The sequence below is a fragment of the Mustela putorius genome, unplaced genomic scaffold (assembly GCF_011764305.1).
Source record: "Mustela putorius furo isolate JIRA1106 unplaced genomic scaffold, ASM1176430v1.1 tig00000596_pilon_pilon_pilon, whole genome shotgun sequence".
NCBI lineage: Eukaryota > Metazoa > Chordata > Mammalia > Carnivora > Mustelidae > Mustela > Mustela putorius.
The window spans coordinates 3,255,687-3,278,378 of NW_025421428.1; the positions used below are offsets into that span (position 1 = coordinate 3,255,687).

The 22,692-nt window shown below is 57.1% G+C and overlaps 1 protein-coding gene across 9 annotated transcripts; it reads right to left on the reverse strand.

Moving 5' to 3' along the window:
* Window positions 1-2,995: 2,995 nt before the first annotated feature.
* PHF19 (PHD finger protein 19) lies at window positions 2,996-20,801 on the reverse strand. Of its 9 annotated transcripts, none has more exons than XM_004775623.3 (15): window positions 20,749-20,794; window positions 18,057-18,257; window positions 17,502-17,583; window positions 15,123-15,218; window positions 14,525-14,625; window positions 13,830-13,978; window positions 12,120-12,215; window positions 11,292-11,360; window positions 10,974-11,094; window positions 8,671-8,738; window positions 7,195-7,356; window positions 6,557-6,644; window positions 5,717-5,802; window positions 4,508-4,603; window positions 2,996-3,481 (listed from the first exon to the last, which is right to left on the reverse strand). In XM_004775623.3, the coding sequence occupies exons 1-15, from the start codon at window positions 20,767-20,769 to the stop codon at window positions 3,139-3,141; spliced, it is 1,779 nt and encodes a 592-aa protein (XP_004775680.1). In that variant the 5' UTR covers window positions 20,770-20,794; the 3' UTR covers window positions 2,996-3,138. The 9 variants fall into 9 exon arrangements, 6 of the variants coding, with proteins under 6 accessions (XP_004775680.1, XP_044938258.1, XP_044938259.1 ...); XM_045082324.1 differs by having other exon boundaries at window positions 3,348-3,905; window positions 20,749-20,796; XR_006607414.1 differs by having other exon boundaries at window positions 3,438-3,481; window positions 7,195-7,412; window positions 20,749-20,798.
* Window positions 20,802-22,692: the final 1,891 nt, after the last annotated feature.

Consider the following 22,692-nt stretch of genomic DNA (forward strand, 5'->3'; position numbering starts at 1 on the left):
TGGAACTCAGGTCTCCTGAGACTGCAGACCAATCACTTTTCATTCCATTAAAGTGATTTCAGTCCAAAGAATCATCCCACCCCCTCACCCAATCCTGGCTCCAGCTGTGATTTTGTTCTAAGGGCAGTTAAAAGTTGAAAGCAGAAAGCAGAAAGCAGGATGGAAAAAAGTGGGGGCCACAGTTAATTAAGAATTCTAAGTGCAGACTTAATACTCAGGGGGATTAACATGCTACACTTTACCCCTGAACTTACAGAATCCACTTGAACCTGTGGCCTGCATCTCGCTATTGCTGACATTTCCCTATCCATTCATACCAGTTTTTCTCAAATTAGACAAGCTTAAGGTCCTAACCCATTACATCTCTATGGTTTCCTCTTTCACCTGGGAGCTGACTTCCGCAGGGGTCACAGCTGGCGTTGGAAGGGTGAGGAATGCTAAGGAACCTGCCTAAAGTGCTGTAAGTTAGAACCAGCAGAGACAGGCCTTGAAGTGACTGTAGATTTCTAGGACTGTGTGCCTGTGAGCACTAAGTAGTTTTACAGTGACTGTATATGTATTTTAATAAGGTCTGTTTGTAAGGCCATTTCCCATCTTTTACTTCTCCCCGGCCCTCAGCTAATGCTTTTTGCTTTCATGCGTCAGACACTCACAGATAAAAAGTTCCACATCCTATTGGCGGTAAGGGTGAGAGTCCGGCGGGTGGGGAGAACAGGGAGTCAGTTGAGGGAGTGGCAGGTGGCCAGATGGGATCCTGTCATTCCTCCTCTGTTTCCAGAAAACCGAGACCAGAAACCAGATAACTCCTCCTGGTACCCAACAGTGGACAGTTCATTCACTAGGGGAAGGATAGTTAATTTTTCAAAGGGAGCTTTTAAATTATAAACCAGACACATTAATTATAACTTTAATATAACAAATGTTATTAAAAGCAGCAATTCAAAACCATAAATCTTTCCAAAGGTGCACAGGGTTATTATAAGGTCAGTTGGCAGTAATGCAGCTATTAACTGGTATGAATGAAATGCTGGGATGTGGCCTTGCTAGGCCTTGTGCTGACTTTCCAAGTGAGGAAGACACCCCCCTTTCCCGCTTCCCCCTCTTCAAGCCCAGAGCCTCTCCGGAGCATGAGTAGAGAAGGTGCAGGTGCACTGTGGCAGGCCTGGCTCAACCTATGCTTTCTCAGAAGCCTAGAAAGCAGGCCTGGGGGGTTGCTGTACCCTCTGAAGCCAGGCAGGAAGCCACAGATTGGATCCCAGATCCCACACCCTTGCCAGACTGGAGGCTGGCTTCTCAGTCCCCTTCCATCTGGCCCCAGTTGGGGGCTTCAGTGGTGGCAGCTGTGGGGCTGAGAGGAGGGAGGATGGGGCCCACCCCCCGCTGTTCCCTGCATGGCTGATGCTAGGGAAGCAGGAGGAAGTGGGTGGGCCACGTGCAGCAGGTGAGGTCCTCTGTGAAAGGCACTGTAGGAGTTGAGATTTGAGGCAAGGGGCATCTGGACGATCTCAGGGACTCCCTGATGCTCACAGGTGGGGAGGGGCTGAGCCTAGCAATGGAAAAACCAGCTCCCCAGGCCCGCTACCCCCACACCACCCCGCTGTTCATCTACCTTCGCCCTGCAGCTGGCAGCCTGCAAAACCCAGCCAAGCTGGAGGCCACAGCAGTGGTTGGCAAGGCCGGTCCCCATCTGGTCCACCCCCTGCCCTAGTGAAGGCACTTCTTTCTACTTTCCAATCATGTGAGTCTAATATCTCTGGAAGCAGCAAAAATGAGGGGTCCCCTCTCCTTCTCACTTTTGGTTTTCCTCCAGATGGGTATGAGTTGTAATGTCAGTTCTAAGAATTCTATTTTTACTCTCACTGACAAAGACTTTCCTTTGAGGGGACTGAATAGCACAAGCCCTTTAAAAATCCCAACCTGTCCCAAAAAGTGATTGTCAATCTCAGGGCCCAGCAGGGGCTAGGGAAGAGAGTAGGCGTCCTCTGTGCCTCCTGCGGGGTCACAGCTGGATCATGGCTGAAAGAAGGGGGCAGAGGCTGGACTTTCACATTTACTTGCAGGACACGGCCCCTGAAGAGGGCCAAGGGAGAGCCAAGGGCAGGAACCAGGCTGGCACCGGAGGGGGTGGGGTGTGTATGTGTATATGGTGTGTGTGTGTGTGTGTTGTGTACTCCAGGAGGGTGAAAGCATACGTGTGATGGGAGCTTCTGTGCGAGTGTGTATGGTCTGGCTTGTGTGGTGGGTTGGGGGGGTGTGGGAGGCACAGGAGACAGTCTGAAGGTTAGCATGATGTGGCTGCTTTTCCTCCCACTTCCTCTCCCTGTCCCACAGGTTTTCAAGGCCACTTCCATTCCGGCAAGGCCAGGTGCAGCTCCTTGGCAACTATGAGGGCTGTGGCCAAGGAGAGGCCAACTTCTGGGACCCGGGAAGCTGACACTCAGAGCCTCTACTCTTAGCCTTAGTAAGGGGGCCCTGGAGTCAGTGCCTTCTGAGGCAGAGACCCAGCCTCTTCACACCTCAGATCCCGAGAGTCCCACGGTCTCTGCCTCACAGGCTGTCCCAGAGGCAGTCTCCCCCGCTTGCCACCCCGGCCAAGGGCAGCAGGGAGTGGCAGGAAAGCAGGAGGGAGAAGCTCTGAGACGCGTCCCCTTCTCCACCTTCAGCCATGCTTAAAGGTTCTTATAATGCGATCCCTGGGTCGACTGGCTGCCCGTGGGTCCAGTGCGAAGGACATCCAGGAGAGGGACAGCCATGCGTGTGTAGGTGTGTAAACACACACACCCAAATGGGGTAGGAGTGAGAAGGACACGGACAAAGAGAAAGACCTGGGCCTCAGACAAAGGGGTCAGAGAGCCAGGGGGACACAGATTCGGAGTTACAGGTAAACAGTCTGAGGAAGTATGTGGAGACACCGAGTAACAGCCAGTGGGACCTTAGAGACACAGGCAAAGGGGTCACGAGGCTGAGGTGGCCTGGGAGCAGGACGGGCGCGCAGAGCGGCGCAGGCCACGGGCTGGCAGGCAGGTGGGAAGGGCCTCTTGCCAGGCACGTGGGAGCTGTCGCGCTCCTCCCCCACCCCAGCCTGGAGAGAACGGTCTCTCCGTGGGGTTCCCGGCTGCGGGCATCTCCCGGAGCGAGTCAGTAAGGGGTGGCCCCTTCCCACTCCACCAGGTACTGAACCTTGCCCTCGGGCGTGACCCTCCGGGCCAGCACCTGGTACTTCTCCCCACAGGCCAGCCGCCCGGCCGCGCCGAAGTAGTTGGTGATGGAGGACTTGAGGTGGGACAGGGACGAGTCGTCCTCGCTGATGCTCTCGAAGGTGTGGCTGTCGATGCCTTCGTCCAGCCGCTCGGGGCCCGAAGCCGCCTCAGCACTGCTGTCTGAGGGGCAGCGCCCCCCCAGCTCGGCTGCCCGCCGCTTTGCCCGCAGTGGCAGGTACGCTTTGGCCCCCAGCTTCCTCTTGCGGCTGCCCACCGTCCGTCTAGGTCAGCATGGGGAGAGGGAGACGACAGGAACGGGGTGGGATCATCCTGACGAGCCCTCTTCCCGAGCACCCCTGGACACCGGGCACCGGGCACTGGGCCGGGCCTGGGGCCTGGCGGGGGATGGAGTATGTCCCTGGGTCCTCCCCACAGGCCAGAAGAGGCTCGGGAGGAGGAGAAACTGGCTGCGGGGGAGCAGTGAGCCCGGAATTCCGACGAGGGTGTGCCCCCCACGAAAGCATGCCTGCGGAGGCCCTGCTGGCGCTACTTGGTCCCTTCCCTGGGTGCTCCTGGACTCGTTTGCAGCTAGGCGTCCAGTGGTGTGGGCAGACAGGACCGACACACTAACGGACCTTGTCCCCAGAGCCTGGACTGGAGAAAGGCGTGCGTGTGCGTGCAACACACACACAGGGACAGAAAGAGCTGGTGGAGAGACGGACACACATAAAAGAAGAGGTGCGTGTCCACAGGTGCTTTGGAACAGAAAGCGAGCCCCGAAGAGCTCGGAGAACCAAAGAAACTGGAGGAACCAAATACAAATACAAAGGTGGCGCCCCGAGATGCCCGCGGGCGCACAGACGCCAGGAGGCCAGTGTCCTAGCATGCAGGTGCAGGAGCCTCCCGCACCGCTAGGGACCGGCTCCTGTCAGACACACTGTAGCCCTGCCCAGGTCCCCAGGCGTTTCTGTCCCCTCTCCCAGACCCCCACAGAGGTAGACAGCCAAGAAGCAGGACACCATACAGAGACCTGCAAAGCCATGGCACACAAAGGCCAAAGACCCTAGCATGGAAACTTCCCAGTGACAAGTGTCACATCCCCTGCAGCTGAGGCAGAGCATCCCAAGTGGCCATATGCAGCCCCGTCTGCACCCCAGGACTCAAAACCAGACGGTTCCAGACCCAGACTTACAGAGCAGAGAGGGTCAGGTCCTCACGCTTGAGGAGGTATGGGGCCGGGGGGCGGGGCGGGGGGGGGGGGACTAGGGAGAAGGACGGAGGCCGAGTCCGTCCCGCAGGAACCTCACCTGGAGTCATAGGAGAGGCTGGTGGAGGCCGAGCCGGAGGTGCTGGCGGCGTCAGTGGAGTCCACATCTGAGAAGAAGGTCTGGCCTGAGCTGGCACTGAGAGGGAGGAGAGGGTGAGCTGCCCCCCGCCGCGTGTCTGCCTGTCCGCCTTCCACCCTGCCAGCCCTCCCAAGTCCAAGGAGTCCCGGGACACTAGAGAAAGCCTCCCCTTGGCACCATCCCTGGCGGTGATGGGAGCCCTGATGAGCCTGGCCCCGACACCTGGCTACTCCACAGACCCGAAGGGCCTCCATTTCCAGCCTCTGTTCCCATCTACCAGCCAGGCAGTCCCAGGTGAGGAGGTTCAGAGAGGCCGGAGGACTGTGCTGAAGGTGCCCCGTTAGTAACCGCTGGGAGGGGGCTGGAGCCCAGGCCTGTCTGGCCGAAGCCCTCCTCCTCCAACAGGAAGCACCACATGACTTTTCATCCTTTTGGAACTGAAATGGGGGACTATGCAGTCCCTCCCCTGAGGTGCACCAAGCACGAGGGGCTGTGGGAATACACAGGAGCGTCCGCACATCTGGGTAGTGTCCAGGAGGGCTCCCTGGAGGAACGGGAATGTGGGATGACCTAAGCAATTCTGGTATCTGAGGGCCGGGAGAGCAGGAGAGGGGCTGGAGAGGACCGGAGGGCCCAGGCCACATGGCCTGGCCTTTGATCCTGCTCTGGGGAGCCGTCCCTGGGAGTCCTGGAGCTTTCCCACAGGAGGAAGGAGGGTGTGCCGAGACCGCTCAAATGTGGGAAGAGCAGCAGGCAGCCCATGCAGGTGGCCTAATGCCGTTTGGACCCTTTTAACTGGAATGACCCTTGAGGGAGCTTCCATTCCTTGAAAGGCTCTCTGCTTTGTGCCTTCCAGAGCCTTCTTTCATTGCTGGGGGAAGGAGGTCTCACTGCTTGCTTCTACCGCCACGCTTTAGAGTAGCTCTCTGCTGGGTTCCTTGCAGTTACCTTTTTTTTTTTTTTTTTTTTAAGATTTTATTTATTTATTTGACAGAGAGCTAGAGAAAGAGTGCAAGTAAGCAGAGTGGCAGGCAGAGGGAGAGAGAGAAGCAGGCTCTCTGCTAAGCAGGGAGCTAGATGCGGGGCTCAACCCCAGGACCCTGGAATCATGACCTGAGCTGAAGGCAGCTGCTTAACCAACTGAGCCTCCCAGGCGCCCCACACGGCTACCTTTTTAAGCTCTGAATTTCATCCAGCGAGAAGTCGAATATGCTGGCCAGGTGGTGGTTGGTGCTCCAGGCTGAGGTAAAGTCGCTCTGTGGACACAGGATGGATGGGGATGAGGGTCAGTGAGCATCAGAGCCACCTCCCAGAGCACCCTCTCTCCGCCGAGGGCCACACAGGCTCTCTGAGAACTGGGCCTCCCCAGGGTAAGACTTGCCACCCACTCCTTCGTCCTAGGCTGACCAGGGAGCTGGACCATCCTGGTCCTGCCCCCAACTCTGTCTCTAGCTGACTGCATGACCTTCCTATCTCTGGGCCTCAGTTGTCTGAACTGCCCGAGGCGGACAGAAGAGCTGCCATGCTTCCCGGCTCAAGGGGTTGGGACGCACAGCAGAGTGAGAGGCTGCCTACGAGTGCCTCGCACGCCGTCAGGTTGGAGGACATGTGAGGACCGTTAGTGTCCCTGCCCACGCGGAGGGCTGTGGTGCCAATGCCTGGCCACTAAGGAAGGAGTGCTCTGGGCACCTGTCCCAGGCTGAACTCGGCCAGTGGCTGACGTGTGACCTCAGGAGAGTTACTGGCCCTTCCTGGTCCACAGTGACCCCACGGGACTGTGGGGGCAAGGACATTACCTCCCCTGCCCCGCCCCCCTTGGCTTCTGGGGAGAACTTGGGAAGACAAGGGAGTGGTCTTGCAGTGCCTGGCCTTTGGCAGGGATCTGGCTTCTCCTTTAAGGGATGTGACAGAGTGCCCCCGGGCCTGGGGGGCTCAGTTCCCTGCACAGGAATCCCTGATATGGGCTGACCCTGTGTGTGAATGTGGAAAGCAAGAAAACAAGAAACTAACACTGGGAATAGCATCTTCCAGCAAAAACTTTGATCTTTTTCTTCTATAAACTCGCCTTTTCTGCTGCTGGAATTCGTGAGGCAACAAACTGTGGAGACAGAAAGGGGAGAGGGGGGCAGGGTCAGAGCCTGAAGGCCCAGAGGGAGGAGGGACAGGACTGGGGACACAGCAGTGGAGGTGGGGAAAGGCGCTCTTTCCGGACAGTGGGTGTGGGAGGATGTGGGGGGCGGGTATGGTGGGGAGAAAAGAGAGGAGGCTGCTCTGTCCCCAGTGCCCAGGACAAGGCGCTCAGCTCGGCCAGGAGAGCCAGGGACCCTTTACACACTCACTTCCCCTTCCCTCTCTGCCTAAGCCCTAACCCAGCAAGGCTGGGCCCCATGACCTGGCTTGCCCTCCAAGCAAGGCAACAGGGGCCACGGTGGAGGGAGCCCAGGATGTGGGACTGAGGCCCAGCTCGGTTGCTAACTGGCCCTCTCTGGTGCCTCCAGTAGGGCCTATCCGGGTGGAGATCTTCCCTGCTGGAGTCTTCCCTGCTTGCGTGGATGCCACCGTCCCCTCTGGGCCCACCGCACAGCCCATTGGCTGGGGCCGGAGCTGGGAGGAGCAGAGACCCCTGAGCTCAGTCCCCGGGCACTGACCCAGGCTTGCTCTTTCCTCTCTTACGCAGCTCAGAGGCGCCGCCGCTCTCGGTGGGCCCCAGGCCCTTGTCCGGCAGCAGCTTCCCTGGGGGGTTGGGGGGGACACGGATGCGCAGACGGAAGATGCACTTCTTCTTCTTGATCTCTTTGCCGCAGAGGAACCTGGGGGGTGGGCCGGGGAAGGAGAAAGCTCTGGAGTCTGTCGGTCCATCGTCTTCCTGGTCAGGAGAGTCAAGCATTAAAATAACCTGCTCTGCCTCCCTGGGCCTAGAGCTATAACCCAGGGTTGTCCATGGAGACGCTGATTCCTCAAGGCCCGTGGGAGCGGGGGTCCCGGAGGGTGGCTGGGAATGTGGCTGAGGGCTCCTCCCTGTCCTGCCTCTTGCACATGTGTGGTTCCTGCTGCTCTTCTCCCTCTCCTTCTCCCATGCCTCAACCAGCCCTGAGGTCGCCTCCTACAGCAGGGCCTCCTCCAGCCCCCAGCGGAACTGCTATGGCCGAGACACTGGATTCTACGCCATTCTGCTTTCTGGTCTCCCCAAGGAGACTGCAAACACCTCCAGGCACTTCCCTCCTTCCAACACTGGCTGAGCTACTGTGAGCTGCAGAGATGACTCAAACAGGCCTACCCTCAGGAGACTGTCCACAGGGAGGGCAGGAGACCCCACTCTTTAAGACTAGCTGTGTCTGGGCCCCAAACCACAAGAAGGTGGATGATAGAATGGATGATTGCATCTAGAGATGTCTGGAGGGGCCTCACAGAAGCAGGGACCATGTGCTATTCCTCACTGCATCCTCGGCACCTACACAGGGCTGGCCCAGAGTAACGCTGCAACAAACAGCCATCCAGGGAACAAATGAGCGAAAGGGACGGAAGAGCACTCTAATTAGCAGAAGGGTCGGAGCCAAGGCTCTGAGTGAGAGAGTGGTGGGTTCAGAATGGCTGACACCCAGAATAAATACGGTAAAAGATCAGCGGCAGAAGGTGTGAGCAGGGTCTGCTCAGGAGAGGCCTTGAATGCCACGCTCAGGATCCTGGGCACTCCCTGCAGTGGCAACAAGGAATGTGTCAGCTGTGTGCTCTGAGAAGGTGTCAGCAGTCCGGAGGGGAAGACACGGCCGAGGATGAGGTAGGAGGCTGCAGCCTGGCCGGGAGATGAACGGATCCTTCCGTGCCTGGCTCAGAACCACAGATGGCTGGAGCAGGAGGGGCCCTCAAAGATCAGGGGCGCACCCTCCATGGAGCCAAGCCAGGACCCAAACACATCATGCTGCTGGAGGGGTCGGGGAGGCCTCACAAAGGAGGTGGGGTGCTCCCTGAATCTTGAAGAATGGGTAGGACTCATCTAGTCAAAGAGAAGGGGAGGGAGACCCAGGCTGGAGCAGTTTGAGCAAAGGCCACGAGGCAGGGAGATGCTTTACACCCAATCCCACTTGCTGGGGGCCCCACGCACTCCCTCCCTCCCCTGCACGCACCGGCTTTTGTAACTGTTCAGCGCATTGAGGAGATGTGGTCCTCGGTCCGTCACGGGGGTGCTGGTGAGCTGAGGAGGAGCAGCCAGCAGGAGAATCAGACCCAGCACAGGACCCTTGTGCCCTCCCTCCCCTCATCTCGGAGTGAGGATCCTGACTTCTTCTAGGATTCTAAATCTTTTCACCTCTCTGAGCTCACTTCTCCATCTGGAAATGCGGAGAGTCAACTCTTGTCCTAGATGGATCAAGAGGTTTAATGGGTCACCCGGGTGGGGTGGGGGGGGGAATGCTCAGTCAGTTAAACATCTGCTTTCAGCTCAGGACATGATCCCAGGGTCCTAGGATCCAACCCAACGTCGGGCTCCCTGCTCGGTGGGAGAGTCTGCTTCTCCTTCACTCTCTACCCCTCCCCGCCTTGCTCTCTCTCTCTTGCACATGCACGCTCTAATAAATAAGTAAAATCTTAAAAAAAAAAAAAAAAAAAGTTTAAGAATGTCCATGCTCTTGACCCCGTCATGAAACACCATGGGCTCTATCATAGAAATGGAACATGAAATACAAACAAAGCTTTAAGTACAAAAACCTTCCCTGGTGCATCAGTCCTATGACCGGGAAGTATGCAAAGTGGGGAAGAGACTACTCGCCCAACCAGAAGGAATGCAGTGAGTAAACCATGTTGGAAACCAATGGAGCCATTACAAATGTTGACAAAAACTCAGAATATGGAAAAGTATTTGTGATGTAATGTAAACTGAGAAAAATGATTTCAAATTTTATCTACTATATAATGTAAGCCAAGGAAAAGCAGACATAAAAGAAAGGATGGGAGACGTCAGTAGCAGTTGTTTTTGTGCAGTGTGATGGGGGAATATGGGTGGCTTTTTTTTAAGTGGGCTCCACACCCACCACAGAGCCCAACATGGGACCCGAACTCAAGTCGCTGAGACCAAGACCTGAGCTGAGATCAAGAGTCAGACACTTAACCGTCTCAGCCACCAGGTGCCCCTGGATGATTTTTTTAAAGTCTATTCCCTTGGTTGGCTCAGTGGGTTAAAACCTCTGCCTTCCGCTCAGGTCATGATCTCAGGGTCCTGGATTGAGCCCCGCATCGGGCTCTCTGCTCAGCAGGGAGCCTGCTTCTCCCCTCTCTCTCTGCCTGCCTCTCTGCCTCCTTGTGATCTCTGTCTGTCAAATAACTAAAATCTTTAAAGTCTATTTCCTTATACTTTTTAGCACTTAACAGTTTTTCTACCAGGAACATGTGTGTTCTTTTTATAAATCAGAAAAAAGTTATTAAAAATATTAGCTCTACCTATTTTTTAAGGCTTTACAATATGTATCAGTTTTTAAAGATTTATTTATTTGTTTTAGAGAGAGAAAAGGTGTGTGCACACACACCCACGGGGTGGGGGAAGCGGGGGGGGGGGGAGAATGAGAAGCAGACCCCCTGCCAAGCACAGAGGCTGATGTGGGGCTCGGTCCCACGACCCCAAGATCATGACCTGAGACAAAACCAAGGATTAGCTGCTCAAGTGACTGTGCCACCCAGGTGCCCCAACAATATCTATGTCTTATAAATTATCAGATACTATAAATGAAGATGTCATTATATGAAAAGCTTCTGCAAAGCATAAAGGTCATTTTTTTTTTTTTGTAAATTCCTGTCTATCAAAGAGAGATTTGGGGCACTCAGTAGAGAAGATACCTCACTCTGGATTGGTGGAAAGGACTCTAAGGTGGTTGTTAGGGAAAAGGGGGCATGGCCCCCCATGGGAGAGCTTGGTTCTAGTCCCAGCTCAGCTCAGCTCAGCTCAGCAAGTCAAGTCTCCACCTCTGATGTCCTGAAAGCCTCTGGTTTGTTACTTTGCTCCCTGGGTCCCAGGCCCCAGGCCCCGCGGGACGACTTCTGCTATGCAGAGTGAGACCAACAGGGGGCAGGCCCACTTCACTTTCCATCGTAACCAAGTACCTGGAGGTCTAACATCTCTGTAGAGAGCCAGATCCACCCCTAGCTCCCTGCTGCTAAGTCAGTGAGACTCCAACCCGCCCGCTGGCAAAACCTGGGCCAGGAAGCCCGTTGCAGGGCACGGGCTCAGAGGCTTGGACTCAGGGACATAGCAGCTAAGAGGCTCTGGCTCTTTGCCCCAGCCCACAGCCCTCACAGACAGGCAGGGCTGCTGAAGAGCGAGCCCTCAGCTCCCCAGATCCCGGTCTGGTCCTGGGCAAACCCGCTCCCCTCTTGGGAGCTTGGGAAGCCCCCTGGAGAGCTGCCTCCCGCCACTCTGCCGTCCCACGGTCCTGTGTACCTTGCCGAGCTGCAGGAGCTCCCAGTGGTGGTTGACAAAGGCCAGAATCTCCTCAAAGTCAAAGTACTTCTTCTTGCTCTGCACCCCCAGGTTGTAGAGGGCCAGGTGAACCACATCCACCCTGGGTAAGAGGGTGAGGAGGTGGGGCTGGGGTGAGGCGGCGGCCTGCCGGGCCAGGGCCGGGGGCCTCCTGTGTCCGGGCTGAAGGGCGGGGGCAAGGCTGGGAGCTGGTGGCTGGAAATGGAATTGTTCCCGGGGGGAGGCGGGAGCGGAGCAGCTGGGAGGGACGTGGGTGGGCCGCAAGCCCCACCCTCTCACCATCGGAGGGGCAACCGCTCGATGTACTCCGGGCCCTGGTTACACACGGAGCAGAAGAACAGGTAGAACCTGGGGGCGGGCGGAGAAGGGCCTGTGGTGGGAGGGGCTGACACCCTACCCTAGCCTAGACCCCCGCCCCGCACTGCCCTCCTGCCTTCCCACAGTCGGCGCCATCCTTGTCCCAAGGGCTAGTGGCCCTACAGCGGGTGGGGGTTAGCATGGGGCGGGACAAAGACCAAGAGAGACTTCCCCACCCCTCCTTCCCCCACGTTATCCTGGAGGGCGGCTGAATTCGCAGCGAGCTGCGCTAGGCTGAGCTGGAGCGGGGACCCTCTTCCCCTCTGAGACATGCATGCACACAATCACCAACACGACACACTGACCAAGACGCACAGTATCTGGGGCAACCCACAGAAGCCTTCTGTTAGCTTAGCCCCATTTATCAGAAGCCAGATCAATCATCCACCTCCCAGTTCCCCCTGGAGTAGCCAAGGTAGGGGTGGGGCGGGGCTGCCTCTCTCCTTCTTCCCCAGACACTGCAGGAGACTGGGGCTTAGGGAAGGTGGGACTGTGTCTAAGGTCCCCCCACAAATCGGTGGCATCTGGGGCTGCGGCCTGGTACGGTCCTCTGCTGAGAAGGCCTCCTTTGCCCCAAGCTGCCTCTCCTAGACAGGGGCCCACCATCGGAGAACCCCGCATGTGCAGGGCCCGGCAGGCAAGCTGGAAGAGCCGCTGCCCCCTGATGCTCTCCCACCCAATCCCTCCCCATGACCCCCACCCCGCGCCCCGCCACCACCCCAGGCTGAGCCCGACCAGCCGAGCACCTACCGGTCTCCGAACATCATGGGCTCATTGAGGCACTGGGTGCAAGCCTCATGGAACCACTGCCGGCACCGGTGGCACTGCAGCATCCGCAGGTACCATCTGGAGAGCCAGAGGAGTCAGGGTCAGCCAAGCCCGAGCTCCCAGCCAGCCAGCGGCCTCAGCGGCCTGGCCCTGCACCAACGCACACTCCGCCACGGGCAAAAGGAAGAGAACTCACAGTCACCGAGCATGGACGGAGCCTGCACCGGGGGCGGTCCGGGCATGCGTTCCATCGGTTCATCCTGCCGTCTGGTAAAAGACGGGCCACTGCCCTAATTTTACGGGGGACTCTGAGCTTAAATGGCTTGCTCAGGTCACTCGGGACGTGAGTCGGGTATGGTGACTCAAATCCTGGCTTTCTCCCTTCAAAACCTGCACTCCTCATGCCACACCAGAGCCCCATCTCTGGACTGCACCACACACACCGCTTCTCAAACACCACCAAAATGGAAGGGTCTGCCCGGGAGATGTCGTGGGAGCCTTAAAGCCCCTGTAAGCTACAAGGGCAGCACCGTGTCTGGCTTTTCTTACTCAGTCCTCTGTCTACCCTATGATGGTCATCCAACGACTGCTTCACTGAGCGGGAAGGAAGAGCAAAGCGGCACTTCCTTAATGAAAACTGATGCTTTGTTTGCAGCTTGCCAGGTGAGGTCCCTGGACTGCGCGCGCCTGGGGTCTGGGTTAAACTGAAGATCCCTTGGTCCCCTTGAGACCTGCTCGGTGTTTCAGGAAACCCCTGGGAGATGCATTTTTAACAATCACCCTGAGCAGCTCTGCCTGGTAAGCACTGAGAGCCACTGTCTCAATTCTGTAAAGGTCTCGTTAAGCATTTCTCCCTTTTATCCCAAAGACCTTCCCACATGCATGGAAGTTGACACCAAGGTTGTTAACCCCACTTGAGAGATGAAGCACTTTAAGGGACTTGCCCAAATTACCCAGCAAGGTTGGATAAACTCAGCCTCTAGGACCCCTACTACTTGTCAACAGAGCTTGAGGATAAGATTCAGGACTTTGATGCATCCTGTGGGCTGTGTCCTGAGGACACAGACCCCATCTCTCCCTTCTGTTGTTCCTGCCACAATGTCTGGTCCAGTCAGTCCAAGGGAGCAGGCTCAGTTACCCATGGCTACATGGACCCAGCCAGGTCAGGAAGAATCAAAGACTCCTGCCCTACAGTAGGGACAAGAATCCCCTCCACAGCATGCCTGACACATGACCCTCACCCCCTGCTTGCACACTTCTAAAGGAAAAATACCTTAATATCTCACCAGGAGCCTGTCTCATTGACTCTGAGAATGGAAAGGTTTATCCTCAATTCCGTGCCCCAGCAGTAACAGCTCACATGTATTAAGTGCTGACCAGGTGCAAGGCACCGGGTGAGATTTTATGTGAATTATCTAATCGCTGCTCTGCTCACAATCCCATGTAACGGGAACACTCCGCTGAGAACTGGGCCCAGGGTCTGCGCACAGCTCCAAGGGGCTGGGAAGATCCGGACACTCTCTGCAATACCTCCCACCCTTTCCGTGAGGTGCAGTCTGAGAGTGCAAGCCGGGTCACCTCGAGCCCCGCCTCCGGGCCCCACCCGGCGGCCTTAGCCCCGCCCCCTGGGAGGCCCCGCCCCTGCCGCGGGTCCCCGCCCCTCGGGGGAAGACCCCGCCCCCGCAGCCTTACTCTCCCGGTCCGCCGCAGTAACAGTAACACTGCTGCTGGTTGGTACGGTGGGGCGAGTCCCATTCGAGCTCCTCGGGTTGGTAGGACAGCACCATCTTCACGGCTTGCAGCGTCCTGGCGATGGCGCCCTTCTTCAGCGCGCCGCCTTTCTGCAAGGAGATAAGGGTCTGACTCAGCGGTGGGGGTCCCGGCAGGGGGCTGGTGGCTGGGAGGGGTGGCGGTGCGGGGCGGCCACACGAGTCTGCACGCTGCGGCTAGCAAGGGACATGCTGACCCCGCGGACCCGCAGGTATTCCTGGCGTAGTGAGAAACGCAAGAAGTTTTTCCTCATCGATCCCAAATCTATCTACCCTCTCTCCATCCCGAGGCTCTCCTAGTAACAGCATTTTAGGTAACAATATAGGTAACAATAATAACCAATATGTATTGGGGGGGGTACTTACATGGGTGTTGTCTTTTGATAGCAAACACCATTTACTGGGGGCTTCCTACCCCTGGCACCAAACCCAGATCCATTGTACCATCTGTTGAAGCTCAGGGGGGTTAAAGAACTTGGCCAAGGACATATGACTTGCTGGTCAGCGGCAGCAGCACTGCCTGCCTCCAAAGCCCAGGCTCTGTGACCCAGAGCCCAGGGCGTGTAGGCTTCCCGGTGAAGTGGGGAAAGGCAGGGAGTGCGAGGAAGGAGGGCTCACCCGCACGGCCAGTGCGAAGATGCAGCGTCGGCAGAACCAAGGTGTGAGCAGGGGTCGGTCCGCACTGCCCGCTCTAGGGATGTGGCACTGCTGATGGTACCCTACAGCAGAGGGTGGGTGGTGAGTGCCCGCAGGGGAGCAGCAGCCCCCAGGCCAGTGCCAGTCAACCCAAAGACCACGGGGCTGGGGAGGACGCAGCAAGTCCGAGCAGCTGGGGGGGGGGGGATCGGCCGGCGATCTTCACCAAGGCAGGCAAGCCGGTGTCCAAGCAGGCAACTCAAAGACAGCCTGGGCCCCGGTGGGGGAGACACCACAGTCTGGCTTCAGCCTCTGGGTCCCATCTCTCCACCCTTTCTCTCTACTGGGTTAGGGGGAGCTCCAACCTGCACATCTTGTCTTACTTTCCAGAAGCCCCAGCTCTCCCCAAGGGTCACCTCCCCAGGCCCTCATTCCCAGGACCAGCCCCCTGTCACTCTTGGAGCTCCAACAGAAACAGGAAGAGCGCTGAGATCCCAACAGTGAGGCGTGTCCATTTGGCCAGCAGGGCCTGGGGAACCTCTGGTCAGGACCTCCTCTGTGCTCTGCTCACCACACTCACCCAGGCCACACTTCCCACAGATGAGGATCTCATTGAGTGGCCCTGACGTCTTCCCCAGACAGATGTTGCACTTGGGCTCCTCCCCCGGAACACCAGCTGAAAGGGAGAGAAACCCTCCTGGGTCAGGTCTGGCACAAGGGAATTAGAAGAGTTTAAAAATTTACCATCTAGGTACTAAGCCTCTACTCGGTGTGGGACCTGGCACTGGGCCCGTGGGCCCACTCACTGAATCGCCCCAACCATTTGGAGCAGCCTGGTATCATCAGCCCATTCTAAAGACCAGGAAATTGAGGCTCAGAGTGGTTAAGTCCCAGAAGTTAAGTAGGAGAGCAGGGATTCGAACCCATGACTGTTTGACATCAATTCCTTTGTTCTTTCTGACCATATCCTGCTTCCTCTTCTGCCTAATTTAGTTTTTTATGTAAACAATAATAGAATATAATGAAACTCCATGTTCTTAACAATTAAGAGCTCATAGCCAATCTTGTTTTGACTATATTCCCATCTATTTCTTCCTCTTGTATTATTTTGAATCAATTCCCAGATACCTAACCATTTTCTGAAAATATTTCAGTATGTAATTCTGGAAGATCAGGATACTCTTTAAAAAAAAAAATGCAACATAACTACAGTGCCTTTATTGTACCTAAAAATTAAAAACAATTTAATATCAACCAACAAATTCAATTAGTGTTCATATTTCCAATTGTTTCTTAAATAAAAATGTCATAAGAATTTTAAGTATGTTCAACTGCTTTTTATGTGCAAGTTCTTTCTCATCTCTTTTTTTTTTCTTTACTTTTTGTTACCGTTGAAGAATATGTGTGTTTATGTGTGAAAGGTTTGATATATATTAATACATTCTGATACACGTTTCTGTCTTGTCCTCCTGGCACACTCAAAGTTTTGTAAGGGCAGAAATGGTATCTGCTCATCACTAAGTCCCCAGGACCTTCTACTTTGTGTAACACATAATGTGTACAAGACACATTTGTTGAATACATGGTCTCTTGCCTCTTATTCCTGAATGTGCCACGGCCGGTCGCAGTGAACCCGCACCCGCTCAGGGAAGTGAGCTGCTGATGTAAGCCAATAAAGTAGTAAGCTTGATTAAGTAATCAATAACACTGGCTTATTCAGCCTTGTGCTCTCATCTTGGGTGATGCTAGAGGGATACTGTCCTGCCTGTGGGGCACAGTTATCTGGCTGGGAAGACAAGCTGTTCCTAACAGGTGAGCACTGTTAGCCTGTCCAGGGTCCCCAGCACCGGTGTCTTTCTTCCCCTGCTGGCTCCCTACGATGGGAGAGTAGCTCAAAAGAAGAGCTCCCCATGCTTTAGACCTTTGTAGAAGAAACTGAGAGTGACGGGGCACTTGGAGAAGAGTCTCCACTTCAGCATCAACCACGATACCTTGGAGACAGGGGTGGTTTGGAGCCTCTACGACCCGGCTGGGTTCTGTGGCCTCTACTTGGCAGGCTCCTTGAAGTCCTTTCTTACAGTAACAAATTCTTTCAGAAGTGCCACCCCGGAACTCAGCAGTGCTAAGCTAAGTGCTACACTTGGGTTCTCATGTCACCAGCCTGTGAGGCCACTAATGTCATCACCTCCTTTCTTCAGAGGAAGAAACTGAGGCTCAGGGAAGTGGTGTCACTCGCCCAAGGACACGTAGCTAGCGAGCGGCAGAGCTGAAACTTGGCCTGAGGTCTCCTGAGCCTACACTTGGAGCTCCGTGTTGGAAGCGTAGGAGTGTTGGGACTGCTGAGTGGCGTTTGTCATGTCTGTGGGAAGGAAGAATGACGGCCAGAGTAGGAAAATGTCAGCTCTCTGTGTACAGGGAGGGCACCCAACCCAGCTCCCTTTCGAAGGCGGTCCAGCTCTGTCCAAGCATGTCTGTCTCCACAATGCCTGGTCTGTCTCTGCTTTCTTGGCTTCCCACCAAGACTAGGGCTGCCTCCACTAGTTTTCTTCACATGTGGACAGGGCACACTGTGCTCACATCTAGAGGTGCCAGTTTTGATTGCCTGGGCCCCTCGCCCAGGTTCCTAGCCCCAGCCTGACCCTCAGCTTTGTGCAGTTGGGGATGAGGTGCCATCCCGGCTCTGCCGGCACCTCCCCTGAGCCACCTTCTCCACCTGCCTGCCTCCCTCGTGACGTGGGAGTGGTCAAGGGCATGATGGATGTCAGAAGTGCCTTTCCATGTAAACACACAACTAGCCATCCTATCAGCTCAGGTGGGCTTGTTGGGGAATAGGGGTCCATGAACAAGGCCAGACACAAGCAGTACAAGAGAGAAGGAGAGAAGGAAAAAAAAAATCAAGTGGAGGAGGAGAGAGGGCCAGGGATGGGGCCAGGGAGTCCGAGCTCTTAGGAGTACTCACCATGCTGTATGTCCTTCCACAGGACCCAGTATTTGGAATTATCTTCAAAAGTCACGAGGCAGCTCTGCTTAGAACTGCTGACCTGGGGCATGAACAGGGAGGGACAATGTAAAAAAGTGGCCAGGGAAAAGCCACTGGGACACGGTCTTCCACTCCCGTTTTTGTCCCCACAGGATAGGGGGATTACACCTGCTCCTTGTGCCCCCGAAAGCAGAGCTAGGCTCGAAGGGGAGGGAGGACAGCAGTTCCAGAGGCAACTCGCGCCGGAACCCGGGGCCACAGTCAGGGTCTGGGGGACCGCAAGCTGGTGGGAATGCAGATGGCAGCACAGGCTAGGTGGTCCTCTGAGATCCCTTCCAACCTGATGCTGTTTTGTTCTCTAGGCACACAGAGCTCTATTCTAAAGACCTGGTTGGATGACACCGGCCCTAAAGATGGCACCTGCAAAAGCAGGTTCTGGGTCCTTCCAGGATCATCTTTTGAGCAGGAGGGGCATGAGGGAGGCCTAGGCCGGAGGCTGCACCTGGAAACTGGGACCAGGGAGGAGAGGTTTACCCTCTTGATCTTCCCGAGGTAATACAGCCCATCGGTCCAGCGGCACAGCACATACTGGCCCTCTGTCAGCTTGGACATCAGGTCTTTGAAGTTGTTCTTGGCTTTTGCAAGGGCCCCCTTGTTGGGGAGGTGGGTGGTGGCACCATAGGAGTCCCGAGTCCCTGGGTCCAGAGAGCAATTCTCCATCGGCTTCCCCTGACACTGGAAGAGAAAGAGAAGAGGATGTTTATTCCCTGCTCTCCTGCTTCAGCAGTCCACCTGGGGAGGGAAGGAGACTACTATTTACACAACCTATGCTGCTACGTGCCAGGCACTTCTACCATCTCATGGGATCCTCGTGACAGTCCTGTGAGGGAGACTTTATTATTCCCATTCTATGGATGGAGAAACTGAGGTTTGGCAAGGGAAAGTGGCCAGTGCGGCAGAGGCCAAGCCAAAGCTCATAATCAGGTAATCAGGTGGACCGATTCTTTTTTTTTTTTTTTAAAGATTTTATTTATTTATTTATTTGACAGGCAGAGATCACAAGCAGGAGGAGAGGCAGGCAGAGAGAGAAGGAGAAGGAGGCTCCCTGCCGAGCAGAGAGCCTGATGCGGGGCTCAATCCCAGGACCCTGAGATCATGACCTGAGCTGAAGGCAGAGGCTGTAGCCCGCTGAGCCACCCAGGTGCCCCAAGTGGGCTGATTCGAAACCCTGCCTCTCTTCCCACCCATACCATGCTGCCTTCTAAAGATAAAGAATCTCTCCATCAACCATAGAGTAGTCTCCATGTCCACGTGGCCTGAACTCCCAGGCTCAGGAGCCTGAAGATTCATCCCTTAAGCAAACGTGTTCTGAGCGGAGGGCCTTTTCCAGGGGAGCATGGAGAAGACTTCGCTGCTTACCAACCCCCCACCCCAGCCCAGCCCAACCCCTGCCCTGAGATCTGGCCGGAGGAAGCTCACCTAGGAAGGAAAACGCCTAGGTGACTTGTGACGGGGTATAGATGGTCCACCTGTGTCTTCATAATCCCCCGTTCTGCTCTCAATTATGCAGTGATTTAATGGAAACCAGTCCTGGGACATTTAAACTCACTCTGTTTCTACTCAGATGCAAATGTGCTGCTAGCAGGTAAGGCAACACAAGCCACCCTCCCAGCACCTGTCTCTCCTACCATCCTGTAGAACACACTTCTGCCCCACTGCTCTCTTCTTCCTGCTAATGGGACCACTAATGGGAACCCCCAAACCCCCGAGCGCCTTTAGAGTTTTCCAACCAGTGAGTTGCCACAGTTGGTCAACTTCAAGCCCAGGGGATTTCTGGCATCTGGCCCCTCTTTTCCATGTCCCTGTCCTGGTCTGAGTTCAGGCCTCTCTTTTGCTTGGGCATTCACTCATCCCATAACTATTTCCCAAGCTTTGTGCTCACTTACGCGGGGTGCTGGAATGGGGAATGAGACCACCGGCACGCACTGCACGTCACTCCCTGCTTTCCTGTCTTCCCACCAGACACTTCCACACGGCCACCAATTCTTACTTCTCCCTTCCAGAAACCTTCTGTGGCTCCCCAGTGTCTTCACAAGCTTTGGCCCCCTCCTCCCCTCTCTGGGTTCACCTGGCTCTATGCCCCTCCACACACTCTCCGCTGAGCCCAGAGGAACACAGCCTTGCTCTGTTCCCTGCACCCCCTACTCTGGTCCCCTCCTTCTCCCTGCTGTGGCAGGGGGCACCTGGTGTTTGTAGACAGGGAGAGAGTCCTGTGTGTTTTGCTGTGTCAGTGCCTGTGGACTCCTGTGAGATTGTGTTTCCCGATGTCTGCGGCCGTGTGTCAGTGGGTTTATGAAACTGAATACATGTGTGTGCCTGTCAGGGGCCCTGGGGCAGGCAGGGCACTGCTGAGGTCCAGGCTCCCCAGACGACACTGTGGCCACGTTCCCCTCCACCCCACACCCCCATTCTGCCCTCTTCTGGACGGCAGAGCAGTGCAGGCCTTGGGCGAGGTAATTGCCCCGAATCCCAGCCTTCTCCCTGCCACCTGGCTCCCGGTCGCTGCGAAGTCCCCGCCCGCCGGGCCCGGGCCCGGGCCCGGGGCCCCGCAGGTTCACAAACTGACACTTCCTCCCCCGCTGCACCGTTGGGAGCCGGCTCGGTCGCCGCGCCCCCACTGGCCGGGCGGGGGCCCCCGGGTGGCGGCCCCCTCCCCGCGCCTCCATCCTCCCGGAGCGGGCCCCCGCCGGCTGTGATTGGTTGATTCAAACCCATCTGCAAAGAAATGCCTGTTTGCGGGTTCCCGTCGGCGTCCAGTTCAAATCCGCGGCACCCGGAGCGCGGGGCCGGGCGGGGGCAGGAAGCGAGGATGATTCATGCGCCGGGGCCTCTCCCAGGGCGGCCGTTGGCTTTTTTTAAAAAGGGTGTTCGGGGCGGGGGGGGGGGGACTTGCAGAGGTACCCCCCTCGGGTTCAAGCACTCCTCTCTTCGGTTGCTCCGACGCCAAGCCTCCCTGTCCCAGTCCTGCAGCAGCCTGACTTCAGACGTGAGCAAAATCCCAAATGCCTCTGTCGGTCTCCACCCCCGCCGCCACCACCACCCTCCGCCCCCGAACGGGAAAAGTCAAGATTTGGGGCCAGGGAGCAGCGACCTGTCACCCACGCCCCCCGCCCCCAAAGGCTCGGGGACCCGGGCGGAGCTCCCCCGCTCCGCAGACGCCGCTTACCCCCGTTCCAGCCCCAGGCATGCAGTTCCCCGGGACACCAAACTCCCCGCCCCCCCCCCCCCCCCGCCGCCTCCCGAGGCGCTCGGTTCGCCCAAGTCCGGGGAGACTTCGCAAAGAGGGACGTGTGCCGGGAGCAAAGCGTCTGGCGGGGAGTCCCCGCTGCACTTACCGCGAGCCTGCGTGTCGGCCGGTCCCACTTGGAGTCTGGCCACCAGGCGCATCGGCGGAGGCGGCTGCGCGCGGCCCGCGGCTGCCCGGCCGAGTGTCCGCCCGTGGGGCCGGGGTCGGGGTCCCGGCGGGGGCGGGGCGGGGCGGGGGCGCCGCGGGGAGGAGTGGGGGGAGGCGGGGGAGGGAGGGGCCGGGGCGCTCAGGAAGGGGCCCCCCGGGCGCGGGGCGCCATCTTTTTCGCGTTTTCCCGCGAATTATTGACGTCCCGCTTATGTAATTAGCGGGGGCCGCGGCGGCCTCGCCATTGGAGCCTGCGGCCGCGGGGCCCCGCAGCGCCGCCCGCCCGCGCCCGCGCCCGCCCCCGCGCGTCCCCGACCCCCCGCCCCCCGCGCGCGCATCCCCGCCGCCCCGCTCGCCGGGCGCAGGCACGCGGCGCGACAGCACGGGGACGCGGAACCCGCCGCGACCCGGCCACGCCGCGGGCACACGCGGAAGCACCGCCGCGCGCCGCCGGAGGAAACCCTGCAGGCTGTGCTGGGGGCGCAGACCTCCCGCGGGCCCGGACGCGCTGCGGGGAGGTGCGGACGCGCACTGATTGCCCGCGGAGCCGCGACCCCGGGGAGGCCGGACGGGGCTCCCACACGTGAACGCACGGCCGCCCGCACTTGCCGAGTGGACGGTCGGCACCGCGACACGGCCCCCGCCGAACATGGAAAGGTCCACGGCGCACCCAGCGCGAACCCAAGGTCCCAACGCGTGCTACACACAGCACACAATAGAGACACTTACAGGATGCAGGCATAGAGACACACAAGGAGAGACACAGTGTGCTGGGCATAGACACACAACAGAGCATACGCGTAATATAGACGAGCAGCAGGCATAGACCCAAAACACAGTAACAACACAGACACGGGAGAGAAAGTATCCCAATGACATATCGCGCACAAACACAACGCAAAAATACAATCGCAAATACCACAGACACAAACACAACGTATAAATAGTTCACACTGTGAAAGACAACATGCAGCGTCCTAGAAATAGACAGAGGCAACGGACATGGCTCCAGTCAGAAAGTGTCCTGGCCCAGGGCATAAAGGGCAGACCTGTGCCTATCCAGACTCACTCTCTGTTGGGGGGGTGGGGTGGATAACACTTGCAAAGAACCCCCCACCTTGTCCTTCAGCCTCCTCTGACCTGCTACCATCCCGCTCTGCAGATCCCCCTGGGAGGTTGGGCCAGTGTGTGCATCATGGGTGTGGTCAGTGGACACCCCCATCCCAGCCTTCCTTGCTCACTGTCAGGTTGCCCACTGTTGGCCCTTTGCCTCGCAGCCTGGGCGGATGATCTCTCGGGCTGGCTGGCTCTGCCTTTAGGGTGCGATGGACAGAGCTGATTGGGGGGAAGAGGCTGCCTCTGGGTCTGAAGGGCCAGTTGCACGGATTAGTGGCTGTAGGACCCTGAGTTTCCTTATCTGAAGAGAGTTGCTGTGAAGATTAGAGTTTATATTTGTACAGCTCCTGGTACCCAGTGGGTGTGCTGTGATTACTGTAGTTTCAAGAAATTATATATTCCTTGAGGGCACCCTTGCAGGGGGACTAAAGTGGGAGCTAGGAAGCCCACAGTTTCAAGGGAAATCAGGTGTGGGCACATGCAGACATCAACACACACATACACATATGAGGGGCGTGGTGCAGTGATCTAGATTGTGGAATTGGGAGAGTCCTGGTTTCCTGTCTGGTTCTGCCTCCGGGCCCCTATGGGATCTTGGGT

Coding starts and splice junctions, on each gene's coding strand:
- PHF19 (XM_004775623.3), bottom strand. CDS start 20,769: ATGCCTGGGGCTGGAACGGGG. Junction 18,258..20,748: donor TGCCTGGGGCTGGAACGGGG/GTAAGCGGCGTC, acceptor TTTCTCTTCCAG/TGTCAGGGGAAGCCGATGGA. Junction 13,979..14,524: donor TCTTCGCACTGGCCGTGCGG/GTGAGCCCTCCT, acceptor ATCTCCTTGCAG/AAAGGCGGCGCGCTGAAGAA.